The following is a 26928-nucleotide window of genomic DNA, read 5'->3' on the forward strand; positions in this document are numbered from 1 at the left end:
GGTTTTTTTTTTGTTGGTATGCAAAAGCTGAGGCTGTGTGCTTTTTACCTTGATTTTTGCCAAGTTTAACTTTTTAAAAATGTTAAAGAAATTTTAGACTTACTGTTTTGGAAAAAAAAAAATCCCAAAATGAAATGTCATAGCCTTAAAAACGTTGCATCTTAGTTAATAGAGTTTTCTGACTCTTTTACATGAAGCAATGATATCAGCAGTGTGATTATTTCAGGAGTCCAAAATTGAGATAGTACCAATACTATGTTGTCTACCTGTACTGAATACTGAGTCTGGTGAGGTCCAATTCTTGGGAAGGTGTGACCTAAAAGTCTGGAGTCAGCTTGGCTTTACAGAAAGAAGAGTTGTGAAATAATTGAATGTAAGTGACAGAAGTCCAATCTAGTGAATCATTTCACTAGCTAGGGATAAGGTTACTCACATATGGGAATGAGTGGCAGTTCAAACTTCCCTGTAAGTAACTGAATTATTTGGAAAGGCCACCTCTCAAACTTTCTTTTAAATTACACTATCCACTTAAAACAATATGCCTAACTAATTGTATTAAATTAGCGTTAAAGGTGCTAAGTGCACTGCTGAACTTTAGGTTGATAAACTTTTCTGACTTGCTCAGGTTAATTAGCAGTTGCAGAAGAATTTCTTACCATTAGACTTTCTGTTGTGGAATTGAACAGCAGAAATGATGGCTTGCATTTGGATTGATAGATTTGATTAGCATGCTGAAGTGGGTGATACCATAATGTGTCAGTAGAAAAAGATGTTGATGACTTAGTAGTGATGACTCGAGTCAGTGTTGATTAGTTGTCATTAATGGCAGGAATTCCGTTATTTCCAGTATTGTGTGTGTGTTTGATTCTTGGACTGTAATTTTTTAGTGTTCTAGTTTTCTTCATAAAGATAAATAACTATTGATTAAATAAATTGCTTGTAATTTCCAATGAGGTTTCTAATGATTGTTGTCCCAATATGCCCAATTGTTGCTTGATACAGTCCTCCATTCTGGAAGTCTGCCATGTATTCTTTGTTCCTAGGTGCATGAGTTTACATCCTGAAATATTAAATAAGCTTTGATTGAGTTGGCCCAGCTAACAAACCTAATACACATTGCTGTTTGAGATTGCTCTTTTCTAATTCATCTTTCCCCAGATACTGGGTTGTCTTTAAATCTTGTAACTTCTGATTTCTGCTTCTAGATTATTCCATAAAGTTATTAATAATAAGTAGTTCTTGGAGTTTTTCAGTAGTAGTATCTGTGTGGTGATTTCCTGGTTGTGGGTTTGTTCCATTTGTAGCTACTTCTGGAGCTCTGTTCAGTTGCCAGTTGTTTATCTGCAAAATGCATTGTGTTACACAATTCTCTTTTTCTTCATCTCAGTACCAGATGTTACTAAGTCAAAAACTGTCAGAATTTGTATCTAGTCAATTTTAGTTTTTCAAAGAATGGTGTAGGGTTGGTTTAGATCTCATTTATAAGCTTGTAGAAAGTACTTTTATCCTGATTTTACCCAAAACTGAAGCAAAGAATAACACATGAAGGGAAAAAAGTACAGTGTAGAAAAAGCTGATTATTATACTCTCGATTATTTCCCATCTGGGTCATTCTGTCCTACAATACTACATAAATCTATTTCATTGTAATTGATCTAGTTTAACTTCTAGGTTGCAGTTTCTGTAATTGCATTTAGACTAATTGTTAGATTTTGTATGTTTTCCAAAGATTAAATTCCATATGCTTTGTTTTATTCCTTAGGACTGTTCTTCATACATGTTTCACTATATAGCCTTATCTTAAGAATATTGTGTTATTCATGATAAAATTTACCTATCATCATGTAATAGATACCAAGTGACTCTGAACATAACGTGATTTCCAATTCCATTTCCCTAGGCAGAATATGAGGTATCTTCAGATGAAAAGCGCATAGACTGTGGCCTCAAAGTTTTAGAGACCTACTTCACTAATGGGGTAAATATATTGCAAAAGATTTCCTCAAGTGCTTTGTAAGTGTCAGCTAAATAGAGAGATCTAAGTGGTTGCATTGTTTTTAGTAAATTGACTTTCAGACTTCATTGATCCTATTTTTGTCTTTCTGAGAGGTGTGCTGCCTTCTAAAATTCTGCTCAATCAACTTGAGCAGAAACCTTGACTGATCTCTGCTTTTATAACTACTACAATTACAAGTTATTCTCCATTTAACACCTACAGAAAACTTAAAAACAAATGAACTCAGGGTATTGTAGTCTGAAGTCTTTTAGACTTGTGGCCTTGGTTAGTTTGCCGTAAATTTTCAGTTGCTGCAAGTTTTCATGAAATGAAATGCTGTTTTCTTCTGAAGCATTCTGTTCCTTTCAGTTTTCCATGGTAATATCATTAATAGCTGATTTTTTTTGCATTAATCAAGTGTCTTTTTCTTTTTTTATCCAGTGGAAGCTTTTCTGTGGAAATATAATTAGATGTTTGCTTTTTATGAATAGATGCTCCTTCTGCTTCTCTTGCTTTGGTCTTCTTATACAAAAGTCCTTGAAGATGCCTTAAAAGCAGATAGAATCTAAATTTGCACATCTTTTTGACAATTTCTTTGTGACTACCATAATTCGTGTACATTTTTCAAAAAACCCATGTTTCTTTGATCTGGTTTGAAATAGTTTCCCAGCCTGTGTTTGTGTTTCTTTCTCCTTCTTTCCATCCTGCCAAGCCAAAGAGATGACTTGCTTTTTCTGTGGTAGGCTTATGGAAAGAAATAAATTTGACTTATTGCCAAGTTTATTTCCCCAGATAGTAAATAACTGAAATAACTTTCAATGCATTTTTCTGTAACAGGAATTAAATAAAAATTGTGCTCAAATACAACTTTCTTGATTTTCTCTTTAGTCAAACTGTTCCTTTCCTTTAACTGTATTAAAAATTTTAATTTATCTTTGAATACAAAACCTTTAGTTTTTCTATTGATTTACATGCTTTCATTGTTGCTTTCCTTTCTTTTTTATTACGTTAAGTCTGCAGCACACTTGCCAGAAATACCTCAGGAAACAGTAAATGAATGTAAAGCAAGACTGGAAAAGAACCCTTCTAAGGATCTTTTCATGGACTGTACTAGGTAAGTTAAAAATGTCTAGTGCTAAGTTTGAGAATTACAAGAGTAATTTGTGGGTTTCTAAAGTGAAATACGAACTTGTTATACCCAGAAATGAGTAAACTTGGAACAGATATATTAGAGGTCTAGGTTTCCTTCAGATGTGATTTAGATTTCAACTTTTGCAGAGTTTTTTCTTTAATGCTACTTTTGCATTAAAATCACACTGTTGTCTGACATCAAGAATTCTGTAAGATAAAAATGGTATTTCTCTCTATTGTATTCTTACTTTTTGAGAGACTCTCTTCCATTATGAAGGTACTCAGAAAAATATGAAGTTATAAGTTGAAGCTTGAAAGGTTTCTGAACAACTTTAGAAATTTAAGGTCCTTGAAAACAGGTTTAACTGGGGCTAACATTTGTGTGCCATTAAGATGGCTGATTAGAGGATCACTTGTGATAGTTAACACATAACAATGCAACTTGGTTTTGTTCTGCAGTCATGAAGTGATATTTCACACAGTAGTGGCAGGGGAGGCTTGTCTTGGAGGGATGGTACATGTTTATGAGTGTTACATGTCTTTCCAAAGCCTTTATGTTTCTAATATTTCTGGTTCTTCAAGGCATGCTTGATCATGTCTGAAGGATGACTACAGGTTTTGTCACTGCTTGGGTCATCTCCCTGGCAACAGAAATAAGCATGCTTTGTAACAAGCTGAGATTATAAGATTGAAAGGGCTGTGTGAGAACACCTCATAAAACATGTCTCAAATGGAGTATCTCATGTAGGTCATCCCGTTTCCCCTGTCCAATAAATACCTGACTACAGTTTGAATTACTTGTTTCCCTCCTACCTCCATCTTGGTGTGTTTCTTCTAAGGGAATGATGAAGTACTTGGTTTTCAAGGTTTAGATATAGTGTTTAGTACTTCAATTTCAAATCCTAGAAAAACATTTATTTACCAGTCTCCAAGGAATGCATGAAACCCTATAGATAATTCCTGAGGTCATATTTGCAGGGTCATACATGCATAAAAAGCTGCTGAGAAGCTGATGTTTAAGATGTTGAAGACAATAAAAATGCAAAGGTCAAAGTGTCTAGTTCCTAGAATCAGCAGTAGTTTGGCCTTCACAAGTGTTTCGACAAGAAGTTTTCTGTAGCAGGCACTCACTTTGTGAGACATTTAGGTTAAAATCATTGTAGAGCACACTGGCGATGTTTTTTCTGCCTACAGCTTCATTGATATGTTTAAATATATGTCTGTAGATCGATAACACCTCCTGCTTCAACAGCTTTTTTCAGAATAAGATGGATTTTATTTTCTCTTTATTTTCCTGCTAGAATTGTCCATGAATACCTAAGCAAAAGACCTTTTGAAGCTTACCAGGAGAGTGTGTATTTTTCCCGTTTCTTACAGTGGAAATGGCTGGAAAAGTAAGTTTATTTATAATGTTTGCATTATAATTTAGCTTTGCTTTGTGGCAAATTTTGCTTTTTATGTTGGAAATGCTGTAGAGCTGAATGCTAAATGAGACTGCGTGTCTAAGAAATTATGATCTGAAAGACAAGATGGAAAGGATGATGTTGATGGACAGCAGGAGAACTAATACTCCAATGGAACTGTAGCCTTTAAGTGGTAAATCTTAAGTCTTTAAGTGGTATTGGGTAAATGCAAATTCAGAAATGTTTGGCTATCAAGTGTGCAGTGGAATACCAATCTTTCTTGGGAATACTATAATCCTTTAGTTTCAAACTTCTTATTTGGTTAATAAACAAATTAATCTAGTATTATAACCCACTGGATAATTGGATAACTACTAGGTTTTTTAGGGTTGTGCAGATATACATCTATTAATTACAAGATAGCAAGATTTACATACATGTATCAAATCAATACTAGATGAGTGTCCTGACTCTTTCAGAAGACTGAAAGTGTTACAAATTTATTCAAATTCAGCCCCCTGGGTATCATGATTGCACATTCAAACATTAAGGTGCTTGAGCACTGATTTTTTTGTAAATTCCAATTATCCCATGTCTTTATTTTACTGAACTGGTTGCAAAAGCGAGTGAGAAAACTAGAGAAGCTACCCAAATTTTCCACTAAATGAACCTCCACTGTTGTCCTGAGAACGAAGTTGCAGTAACAGTGAGTGCTCATTTAAAGCAAACACAGGAAAACCCATTACCTTGTTATAGCCCTACTCTGACACATGTAGGAGACTTCTAGCATGGAGGTATCAACAGCTCTACTGCCTCCAGTTATCTGTTCCTCCTCTGCATCAATACCGTAACAATTTGGCTCTTGAACTGCTCTTGTACTGTTCTTGCACAACTCTTTCTTTAGTAAAAAACCAAGTGAAATCAGAAACGGTTTACCTTTTAAATGCCACACTGTAAGCATGATCCCATTGAAACGCAGTCTGTATGTAGCGAGTCAATTAAGGGAGGCAGGAGAAGGCGATAATGGCCTGTGCTGAGAACACGGGAGGCTCTAACTGTGGGCAGCAAAAGGCCGACCTGACCAGCTTTTCTTCCTGCTATTGGCGGTGCCTGGTGACCACAGGAGGGAGCCCACGTTTCTCAGCAGAGCACCCCTTTCATTTGAAATTCAGCTTATTATAGTACTTCTACATGAGGTTAAGGCAACATTTGCTCAGAAATATATTAGACAAGAAAGGAGGAAATTAAGACAGACCTCGGGGTGGGGAGGGATTACTAACATTTGTAATTCCTCTTGCAGTAATTCTTTTTTTCTGTTAATCAGGCAGCCAGTAACAAAACACACATTTAGGCATTACCGAGTACTAGGCAAAGGTGGATTTGGAGAGGTGAGTACAGAAGTATCTTTCTGCAATGTAGTTCTTAAGGAATCAAAAAAAAGGGGAGTCTGTTTAGCTCTTGCCTCTTTCAATCTGCATTTGACACATCACCTGGCAAGCTGTTGTCAATACAAACTGTTTTAATGTGTTAAAACATTGTAGATCATCCACAAAGCTGCAGAAAACTTGTAGTGACTGACAACAGTCACTTCTATATACAAATTTCATTTGGAAATAAGAATTTAGTTGCAATTTGCTAATTATGTAGAAGATTCATGAACTTAATTTAAAATCTATAGATTTTAATACTTCTGTTTATAATATATTGAACTGCCTCCATATATATTTTAACCAGAGCCTTATATGGAAGGAGAAGGTCTGCTACTAAATTACCATTATGTTTCTCCTGTTTAATTATGATGTGACTATTTGTCCTTCACACATACTAGGACACTTAGTTAATGTAGTCACTTGTTTCACTAAGTGGGATCCACAGTTTTACTAAACTATTCAACCCCAAAAGAAATGTGTTTGCCTCTGTATAATCACTTTTTCTACTTGTCTTACAGTTTTTGTGAACCTTTAAAGTTGTTTCATGAGCGAAGGCCCTGTATTGATGCTTAAAGACCGTAATTTTCTGACAGCATTAAAGAGTTTGAAAAGAAAATTAAATTTAATCTTCTTTAAAATAAAAGTTCTAAAAAGCCTCAAGCATCTCTGACACACCATCCTTCTTTTTGTAGGTGTGTGCCTGTCAAGTACGGGCAACAGGAAAAATGTATGCTTGCAAAAAGCTAGAAAAAAAGAGAATAAAGAAGAGGAAAGGAGAATCAATGGCTTTAAATGAAAAAAGGATTCTAGAAAAAGTGAATAGTAGGTTTGTAGTAAGTATCCACTTCAAATCTATTTTCAGAAATTTATCTTGTTTTGTTTACTTCATTTCAGTCTCTTCTAGAAGCTTGTGGGCACAAAACTCTTAAAATTTGATTTATGGAGTTTATGAGAGAAATGATTGATACAATAATAAATACATTTTGTGGGTGATTTGGAATAGTTCTGTGCACAAGGATTTTTTTGGTCCACCTGCTTTATTTTTGACAGCCAGAACATTAGGCAGTGTTTTAGCATGCTGATGCCACTGTATCTTTGTCCTTTGTTTAATAGTTGAGTTTTTATATCCTGAGGTATTTTCGTAGCATTTGTTGCTCCGTTGCTGACATATTTTAAGATAAACATGACATTTTAATAGTGTATTGATTCAGGTTATATTGCTTTGCTGTGTACCAAGACTTAAAGCTGTATCTTGGATGTGAAGCAATTAACTTTTTAATGGAACTTCCACATAATGGAAATCTTATTTTAATACCTAAACCTGATGCTATTATGTAAATTATGGTCTGCTAGTAGTTCTAATTACTAAGCAGTGAAAGAAGTTAAAATCTTCAAAGATACACCAAGTAAAATTTTCCCCAGGTAATGTTTACTTTTTAATTGGAATGTTATTTAAATGTTAATTTCAAATACATTTTGCTTTAGTTTGAAATCCATTTACTTATAAATTTTGTATTGCTGTTCAGAGAATTTAAAAGTACCTGTTTCAGAGGATAGTGAAAGTTATTTATAAATATATCTGAATAAAATATGTATGTATGTATTTTCTGATAAGTCTTATGTATTTAAAAAAACACTGTAGAATACTGCCAGCTACAATAAAAATTAAGAACTTGCTGGTCAGATATATTAATATTTCAAAACATTGTAAATTATAGTTTTGTATAAATATGCTTATGTTATTTTTGCGCAATGCTTCTGGGCTTAAATTGATTGAAACTGAATCCAGAGAGTATTTGAATTTATCCATAAATTACTAAAACAGTAAACTCCTACTTTTGAGTAACATTTTTTTCAGCATAAGTAAAAGCTGTAAATCAGTAACTGATCCAAGTTGAATTTGCTTTATAAAATCGAACATGAGTTATTTTCCCCTTGCTATCCAATGGTGGTTTTTTTATGCAACACAGAAGATCTAGGTCTAGCATTTTCAGTAATACTGGTTTTGAAGTGGGCAGATAACTCTGTCACAAGCACAGTCATAAATAGCTGGACACATCAGTTAAAGCCATCAAATGGGGTTCTGTGCCTTTAGTAGCTGATTTCTGTATTTATTTAGTTTTATTATTTAGTATTGCATTAACACTTCTGAAGGAAGAGTTTGGATCTATTACTGAATTAAAACAATTATTTACTTGTACTGCATTTAAAATATTTACTGAGTCAAAAAAACTGAATGTTTTTACCTAATGTAAGCTAAGTATATGTTTCAATTCCATTGCTCTTAGTACAAGTGAGGTAATTTTGAAGATCCTTCCAGATGATAATTTGCATAGCATAGCTTTTTCTATTGAAAATGAATTTGTAACTTAAGCAGTTAAATTTTGTGGTATATTGCATTGTGTTAAATGGGGAGTGGTTTTTTTAATTCACAAGTCTACTTTAAAACTTTAAATGCACTTAAAAAACTTGTATCTAAAACCTGAAAAAATGTGGTGCTGTGTTCTTGCCTATCAGCTCCACATTTCAAGTACAGTGAGAAGAAATATTGTAAGGAGTTGTACTGAGTCTTTACTGTTGGCAATTTCTGAATGAGGGAAATATGCAGTTACCTAAGGGGGAGGCAGGTGTAGGAATAGAAACTACACATTTGATTTAAAATAATTTGAGTTCCTCTAGGACAGTTTTGAGCCTCATAGTTCAGGAAGATGGTTTGGCTGTGCATAATTCCTGAGATAGTCACAGATAAGGAATATGCTCATGCTATCTGGACAAAGGGTAAAACAGGGAACATGCAGCTGAGGGGCATCACCAATAACTGTGTTTTCTGGTTTCTAAACAGATCTGCCACTAAGCTTTTGTCTTGTGTTTATGGTTTGTGTGCACAGGCACATTAGTCTGAATTCCTTTGTGTCCTCCAGTATACTGCAAGAATGATTTTCCACTTGTGTGTTTCGCTCTTTTTGCTTTGAAAAATGATTTGTCAGTTGATTGTATTTGAAAAAAGATTTGTTAATTGTTTTGGGGTTATGAATGAATAATGGTTGTGTTCTCACCCTGCCCGTTTTTAGGTTAGTTTATCCTATACATATGAGACGAAAGATGCCCTGTGTTTAGTATTAACCATAATGAATGGAGGGGATCTGAAGTTTCACATATATAACATGGGAAATCCTGGCTTTGATGAAGAAAGGGCTATTTTCTATGCTGCAGAACTCTGCTGTGGTCTGGAGGATTTGCAAAGGGAGAGAATTGTTTACAGGTGAGTGTCATCTACAGTTACTTGTATTTTTCCCTGTCTGTTCAGCATTGAACATAATGTTTCCTACTAAAACAAGTTTGTATTTTAATTTTGTAGGAAAAAAAAAAAATTGTTTAGTTATCCTTTTAATGGCACATTCCTAGGAATATATCTCTTATGTCTTCTTGCTGTTGATTTAGGTCTTGATGCTTGATATATTTTAAAACAGTATAAAGTTGATTCAAGGTTTGTTTGTAAAATGAAATTAAACTATGATTTACAAAGCAAATTAATTTATAATTTTAACGCATAAGTTTTAGGAGTATGGCATTGTATTCCTGACCACTCTAAAGTAGTTCACAGAGGGCTCTGGAAGTCCCTGGCTGCTTTGCATTTTACACTCACAAGGGTAACAGGATAGTCATAGCCTATGTGAAAAGCTCCTTCTTCTGTTTTAATTTCAGATTCCTCCAATAAAGTTATTATTGCCTTTGAATTAATGAAACTGTCAGAAGCTTTATGCATTGCAATTGAGATTGTATTATTTTAATGCTCTCTTTTGTCTTTGTACATCCATCATTTAACCCCTGGTATGCATTAATGTTACACAACAAGCAAAACAAACGTAGTGGTGGACTAAGAATGCCTGCTTTATACTTCTGCTGCGTAACACCAAGTGTCACACACACAGACACAGAGCGGGAAGTGGCAGAACCAGAATGAATCAGGTTTATACTGGTGGTTGGATGTGGTTCCCTAGAGAATTTGGCCAATCTTGCAATATTACACAGTGTGTTTTGGCATACACATAGGAGGGAAGTAGGGGTGACAGATTTCATCAGCTACAAGTAGGTAATTTTACATTGTCCAAATGAAAACAAAACTGGTTGTTTAGAATACAAAATAACTACAAAAAACCCCAAACAAAACAAAAGACCCTAAACCACAGCCCTGTGTTTAGGCTCAACTTGTTAGCTGTTTGCCTACAAGACAACTTTCAAACACTTATGTCAAATACTAGTGTGCTTCAGTTTTCTTAACTCTGATCTCTCCTGCTTTGTCTGCTATTGTAATATTCTATTTAATGTCCATTTATTAACATTATAGGGATTAGCATGAAAATCAGAGCATCTTTATGACTTTTGTATACAATTAATCTCATAAGATAATGAAACTTTACCATGAATACACATACTACAGAACATCAATTAACCAATATTTTGGGGAAAAAACCTCACTTAGATTTCCTGGTGAACAGTTGTCTCTCATTTAGAATGTCAACTCTAGAGTAATTATTCCTAAATTTTTTTCTCTTGTCATTCAGTCTCTTCTTCTTGTCACAACTGTATGAAAATATGTATATATACATATCTTTTAATAATCTGTTCCAATAACTGATTATTTCGCCAACTGCTGGGTTTTACATGTCTAGTTCTGGCTTATATTTATGGTGGAATAAATCTAAGAGACCAACTCAGTCCACACACTTACTGATGCATACCACAAATACACATATATATAAAATAACATAAAAAGAATTAACAATATATATTATAACTATTGTGCACTATTATAAATAATAATGTACATTATACATTTTATACAGATTTTCAGGCGTATATATAGGTATGTATATCCTCAGGAGAATCTGCTAGGGTAAAAATCCTAGAACAACCTCTGATTCAGCTTCAATGACTCCCCAAATTTTCCTTGAGCAGGGGCAAATTCAAACATTCCATTCAATATTTTCTTTTGTTCTCTAAGTAAAAATGCACAAGATGCAAAATTGCAATGCTGAATTTATTGCCCTTTTAGTATTTTCTGAGTCTTGCTATAATTTAATACTTTAAAAATGTTGTTTGTGAAACTTTGATGTTTACAGAAAAAATAGTAGGAAATTTCTAGAAAGTTATTGCAAAGAATCTTAACTAGATGAAGTGTCTAGATGAAGTTTAGAAGTTGCATGTCCAAGTTAAAGAAATTGAGTTTGAATGAATGATATTAAACCTGTTCTTAGTCTTGAGATTATTACTCTTTGTTGATATTCTGATGCCCTGGGGTGAAATATGGCAAGGAGTCAGCATCAAACTGCAGCAAACACTTGTGTTTTACCACTGGGGGGTTGTAAAGCTGATACTTCTCAGGAGAAATGTTTTTCACTTATGAGCACAAATTTGGGTGTAAGTGCTGGTTCTTTATATCAGGATTTCAGTGTTGTGTTGCCTTTGTTAATGTAAATTAAGTAGTTATGTTAATGTAAATTAAAGAGGATTAAAGAGTTCAGGAACAGTGGATCTAGTCCTCTGGTTAAACTATTTGTATTATAGGCTATCAACTTCACAGCTTTTTTTTTTATTAGGTGAAACTGGAAAAATTGCTTCAGTCAGAACCAAAAAGTCTTCTGTTGAATCTGTTGCACCTAAGGGCTAATTGTTTTGTCTTTGTTTAATTTGTAGAGACTTGAAGCCTGAGAATATACTTCTTGATGACTGTGGTAAGGAAAAATTAAAATTAATTTTGAAATCAGGAATTATACCTCTAATTAATACCAAAACAGAAATGTAAGGGATTTCTTCATAATAAAAGAGACCTCATTGATGAATTTTACTTTATCAAAGAAAATACTGCCTTGCTTTTTAGAAAGCAGGGGTAAACTTTGGGGATCAACCATGATTTTGTTTGAAGGGCTGATTTTCTTCCTTCAAATGGCTACTTTTTCCTTTTTGCTCCTCATTTTCCCCCTCCTCTTGATTTAGGATCACTAAAATTTTTATATGGATTTGTTTGGTTTGTCTTTTCTTCAACTATGGAAACATGATTTGTTAGATTTGAGGGGGGAAGAATTTTACTTAGTAAACCAGAATGTTTAGACAGTAAGAAGAAATCTGAAGTATTTCTGGTTTAAAATTTCAACTACAAGAAGTCTGATGGTGCCTGATGCCTATGTGGATGGAAGGAATCAATGAAGTACAAATATGAAGAAATATTTGTAGTCTTTTGTTTGTCAAAAGCCAAATTAATTATCTTTAATGACTTTGTATGCAAGTCATTACCACAATCTTTTGAATTGACTGTGGAACATGTGCAGGAATTCTCTTCTAAGCTATGGATGAATATTACAAGTTTGTTCTTGTAACTGCTGAGCATTTTGGTTGAGGAAAAGCTGTTTTTGAAGTCATTAGCACCGTGTTTTTTTTAGAGTCAGCATGTTACAACTGATAAATTTCAAAGAAGATGATGCTTGAGAGAAGTCACTTTTCAAGAGCTAAAGCTTTGCTAGACATCAAATGCATTCTTTAATTTTTCTCTCCAGCAATGTCTTGGAAAAGCCGGAGGCTTCTTTGAGGAAAAATTGTAGCCTTGCAGGACTGCACTAGAATGCTTCCTCTCTGCCAGGGATATTTTGATCTAGTTCCAGAGAGCACAGGAGACTAATTAGAAAATCGCTTCAGGAGCTCAGATCTTGCACTTGAAAAGGGGTTCATCAGATGTTAGGGAATACAAGAGCATCTGAATGTATCTAAAATAGCATTTGCAACTCCAAAGCATTACCTTATTTCCAGCCAGTATATAGAGTGGTACTTGACTTTGTCCTCTCTCTCTCTCGCCATCCTCTGATTATCTAACACATGTATATAAGAAATTAATATGCTGTAAACTAATATTGATGCTGTCGAGCTTTTTGAATGCCACAGCATATCTGCACAAAGGTTAATTGGGCATTAGAATGGGCTATCCAGAGAGGTGATGCAGTGTCCACTCTTGGAGGTTTTCTAAGCAAGTATTTAAAAAGCCTTGAACACCCTGGGCTGCCTGCTTGCTCAGAATGTTTTAGTAGAGACCTTCTGAAGTCCCTTCCAGCCTGAATCATTCAGTGAGTCTGTGGTGTTTCTGTAAACAACAGTATCCCTGTCCTTATAACCAGTATTAGAAATAAGTGTGGGGTTGGCTCTTTTTTTTTTTTTCCTTTTTGGCAATGAATCTTTCTACAAAATTGTTTTAAAATTGAATTGAAAATGTGATTGTCCTTTCTTCTTTCTAGACTTTAACAGTTTTGTTAAGAAAGTACCTTATGTGTTTTTACATTAAAATATCAATACAGTTCTTGCCTTGAAAGGTCTTCACTGTGCTTGAAACAGTTCATGAGTCTATCCAAGAAAGAATGGGAATATCCATGGGAATGTAAGGGAGAGTGGGGTGGGTTTATTCCCATTGCCTTCCTTGGACTGATATCCCACTGAGCAGTGCATGACAAGCCAGTCCATTGCCAGATGATTTCTGTGTTACAGCTCCAAAGGCCGCGTGTGATAGGGGAAGGTCATCAGCTTGAGACATTTGGCTGATAAAGTGCAATAGAAGCTGTTATCCACTTAGGAGTGATTCATGAGAAGAGGAAATCCCAGAATTGAATTGACATATTGCAATATAAATAATTCTGAGTAGATTATTGACTGGGCTGCTCCTGGTTTGGGGTGGGAATGGGGATAGCAATTCCAAGTACTTGTGTTTGGCATTATTGGGGTACTTTATCACAGGAATGCAAGCTCTCAGTACAGGCTACAGTTTTCTCACATTTGGAATAAATTAAGTTAATTTTGAAGTTTTACTAAGGAGTCAGAAAGCTAAGTGCTTGTGGTGGGTATACAGAATGGAAAACCACAAGTGTCTGATGCATAGATGCAGAATCTGAAATGAGCATTTCTATTTGTCCAAGAACAGCAGCCTATGCCAAAGCTAGGAATTAGAGTGCTTAAGAGTAAAATTATTTTTGTATGACCTTCAGAAAATCAGTTATATCTGTGCCTCTCTTTCGTCATAATTTTAAGGAGGAGATGAATAAAACACTCTTTTCAAGTTAAGTTAAATAAACTTAGGGCTATATGAATGTTTTGATACTTTGCAGTGGGGTTTTTTATGAGGTATGCAATTGAAATTTTTTGTTTTAAAAGTGATAATACTTCATTTTTTTACTTCATTAATTAGCTGACTATATATAATTTATTTTAACATAAATAGGACATATCAGGATTTCAGATCTTGGATTAGCCGTGCAGATTCCAGAAGGTGAAACTGTGCGAGGACGTGTTGGGACTGTTGGTTACATGGGTATGTAAAGCATCCTTTGCTAGTTACGTTTTACCAGAAAATTTGCTTCTGTGAATATAAGAACTGTATTGGACCTGGATTAGTTACTAGACATATGATGGGAAGAAGAAAGGTTATAATATGCATTTGTAGATGTTACTCAATTATAAGCCTGCTGATAACTTGAAAACTTAACTGAAAATTCCAGAGTGCTTTAAGAAAGCACCTAATTTTTTTCTGAGATTCAAAGAGATTTATGGTCACAGGTAAACAGAGAAATTACTGTGACAGTACATTTCTTTTCATGCTTTGGAAAATTTCATTCTCAGTTTTTTTCTTCATTCTCTAAAGAATACTGGTTTTAAGCATAAAAGAAATTAGGTTTTTCTCTTGAATATAAACAGAGTTCTCACTGGAGAAATAAAAATTTCTTCAAAGTACAGAAGAGTCACACAAACATGTCTGCACAGAGCCCAGCGTTTCGGACTCTGAGAGTTTTTCCAATACAAACAATCAGTCAATTTGAAGTGAAATGGTGTGGGTGTGTGTTTGTTTTTGTTTTGTAGCTCCAGAAGTGCTCAAAAATGAGAAGTATACATTCAGTCCGGATTGGTGGGGTCTTGGCTGTTTGATTTATGAAATGATTGAAGGACAGTCTCCATTCAGGAAGCATAAGGAAAGAGTTAAGCGGGATGAGATTGACCGGAGAGTAAAGGAAGACCAGGAAACATACTCAGACAAGTTTTCAGAGGAGGCAAAATCCATCTGCAGGATGGTGGGTGAAGAGACGTAGAGGTTTGAAAATTAAATTTCTAATCCTTTTAAAGAGACCAACTACTTTATTTTAAAATCTTGAAAACTTTTCAGAACTGGAGTTCTTAAACCTTTCTTTAGTTCACATGAAAGTTTGTGATTGTTCATGAACTGTTCAGTTATCAAACTTCAAGAATTCAGAACATTTCTCAAGATGAAGGAAAGCTGCATAAATTGATTATTGGTCACATGAATGAAATTGTCTAGTACTGCTTCGACCACTTATTATAGATGGAGTGCAATAGCATGCTCAGCTTGGATACTGCATGGAAACAAGTGGCTGAATAGTACACCATTTTCTTCACCTAAAACATTATCTACAAGACAATGGCTTTTTTTTCCTATCTTGCCTGTTCTTAAATTTATCCAGAAAGCTTCACAAGTTTTCTGTACTAGTTAATGCAAGATATGTGAAAATGTATTGAAAAAATATAAGTCTATATTTCTTGAAAGAAAAGCCTACTGCAAAGTCTATACTGTAAAGTCTTCTCAACATAGCATCAATTAAATATTTTCATATAACTTTGGGTATAATCTTCAAATCATGTGCTTTCATGGGTTTGTTTGTCTGTTGAAAATATATTTATTCCCAGAATGTTGTTGTTTGTGTTTCCAGTTAATTTTGATACATGATGAATTTACCTAGTAAGAGGCCAAGCAGCAAAATAAACTGATTGGAAGACATTGTATGTAGATATTTATTTTAGTTGTGGGATTGTATCATGGATCACCTTTTTTTTCCATGTATCTGCAGTTACTTGCTAAAAATCCAGGGGAAAGACTGGGTTGCACTGAAGGAGGAGCTGCTGTTGTAAAGCAACATCCTATTTTCAAGAATATCAACTTCAAGAGGCTGGAAGCTAACATGTTAGAACCTCCATTCTTGCCAGATGTAAGTAGGTGAGACAGATTTGATTAGTATCTAAAAAGGCAAGAACAGTCATAATTCTATGTTTGCAATCGCATGAACTCCAGAGAAACCTTTAAAGTTAGTTACATTGGTAGGAGAATGCCATTGTAGCTATTGATGATAACTAATTGTTTTTTGGTGTTTCATCTGAGATCACAAAACAATTTACAATAGTGGTATTTCCCTAGGGACTTTGTAGCCGATTTCTTACCCCTTAAAAGTCCCCTTTCATTGCTCAGAGGCGGAAGAAATGAGGAATAGCTTTGAAGAAGATACTCCAGAGTTGAAAGGAAGGTGACAGAAGATGAGAGAATTACGATAATCATTGAGATCCAGACAAGCTGTTTCTGGCTTTGATATTTCTTTTCTTGTTACTTGCAGGATGGATAGAATTGCTCAGGTGACTTATGAAGAGCATTTTTGTATTTCTGTTCCATAAAATAATGTAATTTGGTGATCAGCAGTGTGAGATATAAAATTGCAGACATTTTGCTTCCTTTTGCTCATTTAGGGAAAATAAAACCAAACTAAAAGTCTTTAGATCCAAAACTTTAATGAAGTAATCTTGTATTGTACTGCAGCCACGTGCCGTTTATTGTAAAGATGTCCTGGACATTGAGCAGTTCTCAACAGTAAAAGGAGTGAACCTGGACACCACAGATGATGACTTCTATTCCAAATTTGTGACGGGTTGTGTCTCAATCCCTTGGCAAAATGAGGTAATGCACATTTCATAGATTATTTTCTTTAGTACAGCAGTATAGAATATTTAATAAAATATATAATGATTTTCTCTAGGAGATGTGAAGATATTTCTGCTTTAGACTTCTTTGCTGAGAGGCTTCAGGAAAAAAAAATCTGAAAATATGAGGAACTTGCTAAAAACTGAGATTTATGATATATGTGCATGAAAAAGTCTGGCATCTTGTCATCATAGGCACAGCTTGCAGAACAGTATCAGTAGGACCACCCTTTCCTTGTTCTTCAGTTACATTATTCAGTATTGCTGTTCACAGAAGAGGGATGGAATGTTATTCCAAGTGTTCAAAAGCAAATAGGTGCAGTGCAAGCTGTTTGTGTATAGCCTATGTATCAATAGAGTATGCAAGTGACAGTAATACAGAATTGCAGACTCACTTTTTTCAAGGTTGCAAAACAAACAGTTCAATATCAGTTGAGTCAGACTTTCCCTTGAGAGCTTTTTTTGTGTGCCTAGTGAATGAATATTCTAGTAGTCTGCATAGAGTACTAGAATTTTGCTGCCTTTGCATGCAATTCAAATCCTCTTTACTGTTTCAGCAAGAGCACTCAGTAACAATTACTTAAAATTGTAGTTCTTGTTATGAATGCCTTGTCCCATTATAATTTATTTGTGACTTTTTGAAATTACTATTGTCTTGAATTCTACTAGTGTCATTTCTCTCCCAGTATAATTGCATTTTATTTAAAGCTTGAACACAAAAGATGAACAATTTCTGAACAATTTGGAGGAAAAAGTACATTCCCTTTTGGTTTTTTGCATTACATTAAGAAGGATATTTAAAGAGGTGTCATTTGACATAGAAAGTTTTCACTGAGAAACAGTGAACCTTGGAGAGAGAAGTATTTCCTATACTGCTTTGTAATTCTAAACTTCAGAAAATGATCTAGTCATTAAAAAATGCACTGCAGCTTAAAAACTAGCCCTGCAGAGAGGGATAAAGTTGGAAGTAGTTGTGGAATTCTTGCGGTGGCAATTGCTTTCCTTCAAGGAAGAACTGCAGATTTCATTGTACTTTTGTGCTTATTTTTTCTTTCAATTCATGTTACTGAACCATCCCTTAAATTTTTGCCTCTCAAGACTTTCTCTCACCATTCCGTAATCTACCCAATGTCCTGGTTTACAACAAAAGCAGGCTGCATTTCTTTTTGCTCCGCTTTATGCCCTCTCTCCTTTATGCCCTCTCTCTTGTGAATATACAAGGTATATTCACAGTCTTAAGCTGCACCAAGGGAAATATATGGATAGTAGGAAAAAGTGTTTTACAGAAAGAGTAGTGAAGTACTGAAATGGTCTGCCTGAGGTGGAGTCACCATCCCTGGATGTGTTTAAAAAAAGACTGGATGTGGCACTTGGTGCCATGGTTTAGTTGAGGTGTTAGGGCTGGGTTGGACCCGAGATCTTACAGCTCTCTTCCAGCCTTGTGATTCTGTGATTCATTTGGCTGCCTGCTGTTGTGACAGATGTGTACCGCTGGCACTTACTGGCAAATGCCAACTGGATTTGGGCATTAGCCATGCCCCTCTTCTGGCCCTGCCTGTTGGTTACATTTTGGCATTCACTCTTCCTGCTGTCCTTTCTGTACCCAGTAATTGTGTCTTTCTTTCTTTTGTTTCTGTGTACACAAAGATTATTTGAAAATCCCTTGCTTGTCTCCAGAGACCCATCTTCATTATATCTTTTTTTTTTTTCCTCCCATGTCATGTTTATTAATTAAGTTCAGTCCAGGGCATAGAGATATTACATTTTTTTGGCTGGGCTGCTCTAAAATGAATAGAATACCTGAAAGTAAAATCTGTTTCTGGTTCTAAAAGCTTTTCATTATTGCATCATGTGCAGAGAAAGGCAAGAATGCAAAAAAAGCAAGGGTGTACCAGACACCTGTGTGAGACTCTCTCATTGCTATTCTTTAGTTGGTTGAGTGTACAGGGAGAGTCAATGTCAGCTTTGTGCCTCCTTTTGGAGACAGTGGTGTAGTTTGGCTGATGAATTTTTAAGTGCTAGGAGTACCCAGCCAGAGTAAATAGATAATACCTGGAAGTTGTTTGAGAGGCTTTTACGGATATTTCATTTATATTTCATATGTTTCAAAGATGATTGAAACAGGATGCTTTGAAGATATCAATGCATATGAAACTGATGGTACTGTGTCACCAGACAGAGAGAAGTCTCCTAAGCCAAAGAGAGGCTTCTTTCACAGACTTTTTAGTGGAGAGGTAAGGGCATTTATTTTCTTTCATAAGAAAATTAACTTCCCTTCTTTTTTTTTTTTTGTTATTAATTTGTGATAGGGAAACCAAGTTGCTCACTGCATACTGAAACTTATGAAATCTGCTTTGTTGTGGCTTTGCCCTCTACCGCATTTCAGAAATTATGGCAATCCCTATAACCGCAGGAAGTTTTCCTGCCTCAGCATTCTGTCCTCCTCTAGTTACCTGGATTCTGTTAAAAGCTGTGCTATAGACCTTCCTTTGCTAAAGAGGTTCATTTGGGTCTTGCTTGTTATATATTTTACCATATGTTAGCGAAACTTGTGTATATATCTTCAGAAATAATTGAGGCCCTGTGTAAAAACTAGTAATAAGTAATTTTATAAGCAAAAACAAGTATCCAATAAATAAGTAAATAAGCAGAAATATCCCCAAAATAAATGAGAAGCACCACAAAACAAATGTTAAAGTATCTTAGGCAGTTTAATGCCTTCACCAAAACGACATAATAGATCTTTACAGAGCTGATAATACACAGCCTTTTCTTACACACAGACTTCTACTCTTTAGTAGAAGAATTTCCTGCTCACAGAATTGAGTATTTACCACCTATAAGACACATCATGTATTGTAATTGTCTACGGGATGTAAGAAATAGACTATTAGTAAAGGTTTGCAGTTGAAGATGTTATATACAATTCTGCTTGCTCAGTGTGCCTGCACTTAGAGAGGAATTATCTTGAAAAGCCTGAGTATATTCCAATAGTGAACACTTGGGTAGAAATTACTTTTGCTTTCAAGCAGAAATGGAATTTTAAAATTGCTAGGTGCATATTGTTAAGTAGCCACAGCAAGGCTGTGTATTAAAATTGCATGAAGAAATTTTTTGTCTTCAGCTGGCAATTCACCTTTCTAAAATAGTACAATGCTAATGGAATGTATAATAGTACTGTCATTTTTAGTTCATCTTTTCAAATACACTTTTCCCACACTTTGAGTAATGGAATAGAAGGGATGGTTGAGTGTACTAATATTCTCCCATAGCTAAAGTTAAAGCTTGTAGTCTTTTCCAGACAAAAATCAGCAGGATTCATACTGGCCCAAGATATGGTTCTGTGTATTGAGAAGAAATCCTAAAAAATGAATATGGTTTCACAGTTTTAAGTTGGTTTTGAACTGATAGGATTGCAGTTAATTGTCTTGTGGAGTTAAAAGGAAAGAACTTTAATTAGATTTTAATAATTTGAGATTTGGGGTTGATTTTGTGGATTCCTTTGAGTTTCCCAAAGCATTTAGTTAGGATGGAGAAAAATGTGCTGGAAAAAGATCCACCCTCCCAGCCTTTCTGTGCCCCATAAAACACACAGATAAACAATAGTATTAGTTCTGCAGCTGAGTTGTCTGTTTGTCTTCTCTTGCAGGTCTGCTTTAAATCTGATTGCAGTGATGATGAGCAGGAGTCCTCCAGACTTTAAATCCTTTTATGCTCATCAGAAAGGATGAGCAAATATTAAATGTTTTATATCTCTGTAGCAAATTGTATTATATATATTTTTTATCTGAGTTCAAGGATTTTTGTACATTTGTACTTCATTTGTTTTAAGATGTATATTTTCACTAAAGCTTAATTGTACAAAAAGCAATGAGTGCCATTTGAGTGAGTGTGTTTCTGTATGTATTTGATTTATCTTGATTATTTTTTCCCAGTGGAATGAATCTAGAAATACTAAAAGGATTTTAAAGCACAGAGATAGTATCTATGGCATCACTGTAACTTGACTTTGTATGCTCCTGGTAAAACTCTTCTTGATCATTAGGATCTTTATTAGCAGTTTTCCTAACTGTAAAATTGATGTACTGATAAATTTAATAATTCTGGTATTATCCAGCAGCATGGCAGTGCTATTATCTAATGTATCTCTCAAGCAACTGCTAAGAGAAAAAAAAAGGAATTCAGTGCACTGTGGCCAGCTATTAGGAATTGTTCTTTATTATCAGGCTCTGTAGAATCTCTTTCTGTATTTCTGTATAAAGACAACTTTGAACATTTAGCTTCCCATTCTTCTCTTTTCTACCCATCTTGCACATCTTCTCCGTAGAGTTTCTTGGCATGAACCATGCAAATCAACCTATGCTAAAATTTTATAACTATATTTTAAAAACTTTGTTGGCTTTACTGAAAGGATTTTTTACCTGTGTGGACACAGTTTTATTTTATTTTCTGTAAATGAAATTGTTTTTAACTCCATGTAGAATGTTATGGTTTTACAGTGGGTTAAAAAACAAAGCTTGAGCTCTTCTTACTAATGTCCTCTCTGCTTATGTTGTAATATGCAATGTTCTAGGGTTGACAGGGTTCACTGCCACTGGGGGAAGGGCAAGGTAGCATTAAGTATTGAATTTAACTGTAAGTATTTTTTATAGCCTTTTAAAACAGAAACATTAAAATATGTCTTTAATGATTGCTTTATACAGATGTGGAACTGGTAGTGAAGTTTGTTATGATTACCTGACATCCATTAGTAAAACTGACAAAAGCTGCTTGAAAGCTAGGCAAACTTCCATTCTTCTGGACTCACTGTAGGTCAGACTCTTTATTTTGTACATTTCTAGTAAAACTATTCATCTGGGTATGAGAGTCAATTTAAAGAGCACATTTCATTAAGAGCCTCTTCTGTTTTCAAAATTGAGTTGGGTACTTGAAATATAGTGGAGTTGGAGACATGATTTTAGTTTAATATTTTGTTCTTTATTCTGAAGATTTATCTCAATTGTGCGTACAGTCAAATTTCTGGCGCACCAACCAGACCACACACGTATTGTGCACACAGAGCAGCTGAATAGCCCCCCCACCTCAAAAAGGTCTCTCTTGTGATCTGTAGACCTACTGGAAGAAACTTGAGCTGCTTCTGAGAAATTCACAAGATATATTTGATATTCAAGCCTATCATCAGGTTTTAATTCATTGTATTTGGTTTCTAAAGACAAAGTTTTAATGGATTAAAATTCGAAAAAAATGGAAAACCAGTGTGTTGCAGAACGCTGCTGGGGCTCATCTGGCGTCCCTCTGAAATTGTTCCTCTTGGCTACTGTGCCACAGAAATGAGGAATGAGACAATTTTTCTGTGTTTTCAGTGCATTTTTCCTCCAGTCTAAACCAGCACACAAGACAGCAAAATGATTCTTTTAGAGAGTACAAAGGGAGGAATTGGCAGAGGGAGAGTTTGAATGAATTACTGGAAGATGGTCTGATGTAATAGTGAAGGGATGGGAGGCTTGACAGAAATATCTGAAGTAAGGGTGTTGGCTAGAACCATTATGTGTGAGACAATGAGCTGGCAGTCTGACCTGACCCTCTTTATTTTGTACCACAGCAACAGAAGAACTCTAAAAAGATGGGAATGGAAAATGGGGAAGTAACAAAAGGGTTTTATAAATACCTACATGGTTGGAGAAGTCATCATTTCCCTGATTAAGGGGTTTGAATTTTTAAGGTCTTAGGCTTGCTGTTCTGAGGCAAAGGTGACTGTATAAACACCAGACAAGTAGGGTGACTGTCTGGATTTAATGTGCGTGTAGAGTAACCTGAAATTTGGGGAAGAATACCACGGACACAAGCTGAGTAATTTTTATGAAGAAAATACAGGAATTGGTTTTAACAGATTGAAAAAAAAAATCTGAAACTCTATTTATCATGTATTTCAAGTTTTCCTTCTGTATGAGATGGAGAGGAATCTTAACTTTAAAAAAAAAAAAATCACTTCTCTATTTTGGAGTGTTTGGGCTTAACATATATCTTCCGGGAATCTGTGAAGAAAGAGGGCTAAATGAAAAGGGAAATTGTTCCTAAGAAGCGGTTATTTACATGTCCGCTTTTTTGGAAAAAGGAACTCCTTGTAAAAAAGTGAGAATTTGTTTTTATGAAGTTTTACTTATTTCACAAGTGTAATTTCACAAGTTTTTTCTTAAGTTCAGAATAGCACTATTGAATTGTTTTTGAGTGAGTACATGTTTGTTCGATTATGACCTAATTCCATTGGATTTTGGGTTTGGGTTTTTTTGATTAGTTGATTGGTTCTTCCCCAACAGGCTCAAGATGGCATTATTGTCCTATAAATGTGTCCCTTTTGGCTAGAAATACAAGCACGTAATAATGACTGCATTTATCTGATGTGAATCCCCTGGAGAATTAGAAAAAACAAGGAACTGGAAGGATCAGCAATCAGCATAAGTCTCCTTACACGGTACACAGAGGGGAAGATGTTACGCTGTTTAATCTAAGGTGACTTTACTTATACTCCGGTCTTTACTGGAGTATAAGGAGCTTGGAGGTGCATCTTGAAAACAGGGAAAGGCTAAAGAGAGGGGAGAATGCCTGAAAGCAAAATATCATGGTGCAAGAAATTTAATATGAACTTAACTCTTGATTTTTTTAGGACAAAACTGGGACAAAGAAGGGGGAAAATAGCAGGTTATGTTTACTGATTATGTAGCCTTTTACTTCCATGAAACTGTTGGGGTGGGATGGGGGAAGCCAACATAATTTCTTGTAATTCAGCATGACTTCATTCTCTAGACCCATGTGTTAGAAGGCTTTAACAGCACTGAGACAATCCAATGTTGTACTGGTGCAAGATTTAGAAAGACCTATGGAATTCCATGGAGTTATTTGCATGAGATCAATCCTCCGTTCCTGTGGCGTGTGTTTCCAAGCATTTGTGTATGTAAATCTTCATGTTTGCTTGCAAGTACCTCAAACCTCTCTATTTAGCTCAAAATTCAGAAACTGTGAAACAATGTACCAGTGTCTTATTGATTTACTTAATGCTTTTCAATGTTGTGACCAGAAGAACAAAATCTTCATGCCTCAGGGTTGTTTTTTCTATTAAGAAAGCTGTCAGCTTCCCCCTGTCCCCTGAGGTGCGTTCATAATAGAGATGGTGTTGTTTCTGGATTATAAAAACAACAGAACAGTCTCAGCTGAAAAAATGAGCACTTAAAACTAATAGTAAGTAGGAAAAAAACCTGTGGTATGTCTGTAACAACAAGAGTGTTACTGACAAACCTTAGCCTTTAATATCGCGTCCTTTTTTTTTTCCTCCAAATCATTCTTAAAACAGTAGTCCTGAATTTTTTTGAGTATGAAAGAGAATTATCTCCAAATCAAAATAAAATAATCTGGTTTATAAATCAATGATAGAAGCTATTAAAACCAACTAACAATCCATTATTAGAATGCACTTCAATTATTTTTCGAACTACACTGATGTAAGAATTTCTTCATTGCCATTTGTACAAATGGAGAATACTTGTTTACAAGTTACTAAAATATGACAACAAAAGTAATAATTTTCTATGGTTTACAGTTTAGCATTATATGAATTTAACATCGGAATTATCATCTTCAGTTTAGTATAGGTTTTCAGAAATACTTCTCTTTTGGAAGTGAAATTCGAATTATTGGAAAGCATCTTTAAGCTGAAGATTTGATTTTAATTACTTGGCTTATTTGGTGATGACGATGTCTCTTCTGAATGAATTAATGAAACATTCTTTTTTATTTCATAATTGCTGTTGTGGTGTAACTTAAGTTTTGCACATGACATGTAGGTAGCTTTTTTCCATGATCCAATTGTGTCCAAAACACCAGAATTTTTTCCAGGCATAGGAAGCTGACTGTTAAATGTGATGTGTTACTTCCAGCATCTCCAAACCACTGACTGTTCTTGTGTGAGCTGTTTTCCTGGACGTTCTAGCATTGTAATTCCTGAAATAAAAGCAAAACACTGCCACATATCTCAACCACATGTATTACTGTCTAATGTTATTTATTTACCATGTCTATCATGGTAGCTGGGATAGAAAAAGAAAAAAAAAGAAAATTGTAATTAAAATAAATTTCCAGTTTCTTGAAGCAGAAAATGTCTCCTGCATAGTGTAAGCTTTTTAGGAGTGTAAGATAGTGGAATCCAGGAAAAAATGCCCCAGTTCTGCTGTACTGGCTCAACTGATACCTTATCTCATGGTCTGGATCTAGACTTCGGCATAAATTTCCATGTGAAAAGACAGAATTATCGTGATGGGCTGTTTTTCATTAGTACATTTACTGTAACTTTATAGCATGAGTTGAAGGACAGAGCCCCCAAATGCTCTCCAAAAGGGCTTCAAATTAAATTACCTTAAAACATACAACTGTGCTGTGACATATTGCAGATGATCCGAGCATATGCCAAACCACGTGGGCCAGCAGTGTCACGTACCAATTACCTGAATTGTTCATGGAAATGCAGAAACGCTAGCCAAAGTGGGACTTCAGGATAGGGTGAAAAATGCTCTTGACATGCTTATCCTAAAAACATTAAATCAAGAGGTAACTTAAGAAACAACGCTAAATCATGTTTCTTTGCTTTTTCTTCTGGAGGCTGAGATGAATTAGTTGTCATCCCCTAAATTTCAGATCATCTTTTAGGTATGGACTGTTAATTGGAACTTCGTTTTTCTTTGAGGTAACGCTGACTTTAGAAAAAGCTTCTTCTTAAATCCTGCCTTGCTTTTTCTTGTCCCTTACCTGGTTTACACCACTTTATTTTTGTCAGAGTGTGTGTTTGTGGGGCAGATCAGGAACATGATACCTGCAAAACCATGGATCAGTCAGTTTGGGCTGGGAGAACCTACTGATATAAAATCCTGATGCCCTGAATTACCTCCCAATTAGCTAATGAGCCTCTCAGCGCTGGAGCTCAGGACAGGGAGAACAAAGAGCACCGAGCCTGTGGGCAGGCGCTGCCTTGGCGCTCCTGCCGGTGAGTCAGCAGCCCGCAGGGACTGGCACACTCGGATGGAAAGCTTCAAAACAGCCTTGCGAGGGCTGCCTTGGTTGGTGGCTTGTTTAATCTTTGATAAGACCTTATGCTCTTTTTACTGTGCTTATTTATTTCAAAGTGTGGAGTGGCACATGCACAGAGTGTGCAGCATTCCAACTCTGCTGTCATCTCTTATCATGTATCATTTGCTAAATAAAAAATTCATGACTATCCACATGTCCCAGAGAAACATTTCTGCAAGCTTTATCATAAAATTATCAGTTCTGGTCTTACCTTAAAAGCTCACATTTTGTAGCACTTCTGTAATGAAATAAGGTTTTAAGTTGAAATACTTTCAGTGCTAAGAATAGGTTTCCTTTCAGAGGACTGTTTCAAATAGTTTGTCTTTTATTAACATGCTAATACAATTAACTGGCAGAGAGAGCACTGTTCTAGTGAATATTTGGCAAGAATGTTATCTATGACTTCTTTTGGCCTGAATATTCAGAGACATGAGCTTTGCTTCATTTCTTCATGTCTGCTAACAATAACCAAGTCGAGTTACTGGAAATTTATTTTCTTAGAATTTCTAAGAGCTGTTCTTCATTTTTATTGCTGGAACCAGTGTGTGTGTGAGATAAGTTGAATTGCCAGTTCTCATCAGCTGTCATTTAATGTCTGTATTAACAAGTAGACATATTAAAATCAGTGGTTGCAGTTGGAAACTTCACAGAACTGTTGATTTTTTTCTGTTTACTAATGGCATCAATGACTTCAATATTCAATACTGTTGCTCTTGTATGTTTAGTATGTGCGCACAAGAAGTATGCTCTGATAAAGCAGATCCACACTCAGGAGAGCAGCGCTGAAAGGCCAGCACGTACGCTGCCAAGGTTTAAGTGTCCTGTTCCTGTAAGAGTCTCTGCAGCCTAAAATAAAACCGGAGTGCCGGCAGCGCCTTTGGCCGTCCCTTGTGCTGCGGGGGCTGGCGCAGTTACCTGCTCTGCACCCGCGACGTGCGGCCGCACAGCGCCTGCTCTCGCCTTGCGGTGCCTTGGGAACGCGGCTCCCCGCGGGGCAGTGCCAGGGGCTGCAGAGGCTCCCGGGGCCGCTCCCGGGGCCGCTCCCCGCCCGCAGCACCCCCGG

At 35.6% G+C, this 26928-nt stretch overlaps 1 protein-coding gene across 2 annotated transcripts in view; it reads left to right on the plus strand.

Annotated features, from left to right (window-relative positions):
- GRK4 (G protein-coupled receptor kinase 4) overlaps window positions 1-24786 on the plus strand; it is a 38703-nt gene extending 13917 nt beyond the window's left edge. Inside the window, exons 4-16 of one of the 2 annotated variants that reach the window (XR_012055514.1) lie at window positions 1901-1978; window positions 3010-3110; window positions 4429-4521; window positions 5855-5918; window positions 6653-6793; window positions 9032-9222; window positions 11658-11695; window positions 14218-14307; window positions 14853-15061; window positions 15854-15999; window positions 16591-16728; window positions 18863-18985; window positions 20401-24786. Coding sequence is in view for 1 of the 2 variants with exons in the window: in XM_002195247.6 (XP_002195283.2) it covers window positions 1901-1978; window positions 3010-3110; window positions 4429-4521; window positions 5855-5918; window positions 6653-6793; window positions 9032-9222; window positions 11658-11695; window positions 14218-14307; window positions 14853-15061; window positions 15854-15991; window positions 16591-16728; window positions 18863-18985; window positions 20401-20454 (1458 nt within the window). In the remaining variant the exon portion in view is untranslated. The remainder of the gene's footprint in view (window positions 1-1900; window positions 1979-3009; window positions 3111-4428; window positions 4522-5854; window positions 5919-6652; window positions 6794-9031; window positions 9223-11657; window positions 11696-14217; window positions 14308-14852; window positions 15062-15853; window positions 16000-16590; window positions 16729-18862; window positions 18986-20400) is intronic. The other variant, XM_002195247.6, reaches the window with a different exon arrangement.
- Window positions 24787-26928: the final 2142 nt, after the last annotated feature.

Source organism: Taeniopygia guttata, chromosome 4, assembly GCF_048771995.1.
Source record: "Taeniopygia guttata chromosome 4, bTaeGut7.mat, whole genome shotgun sequence".
In the NCBI taxonomy this organism is placed as follows: Eukaryota; Metazoa; Chordata; class Aves; order Passeriformes; family Estrildidae; genus Taeniopygia; species Taeniopygia guttata.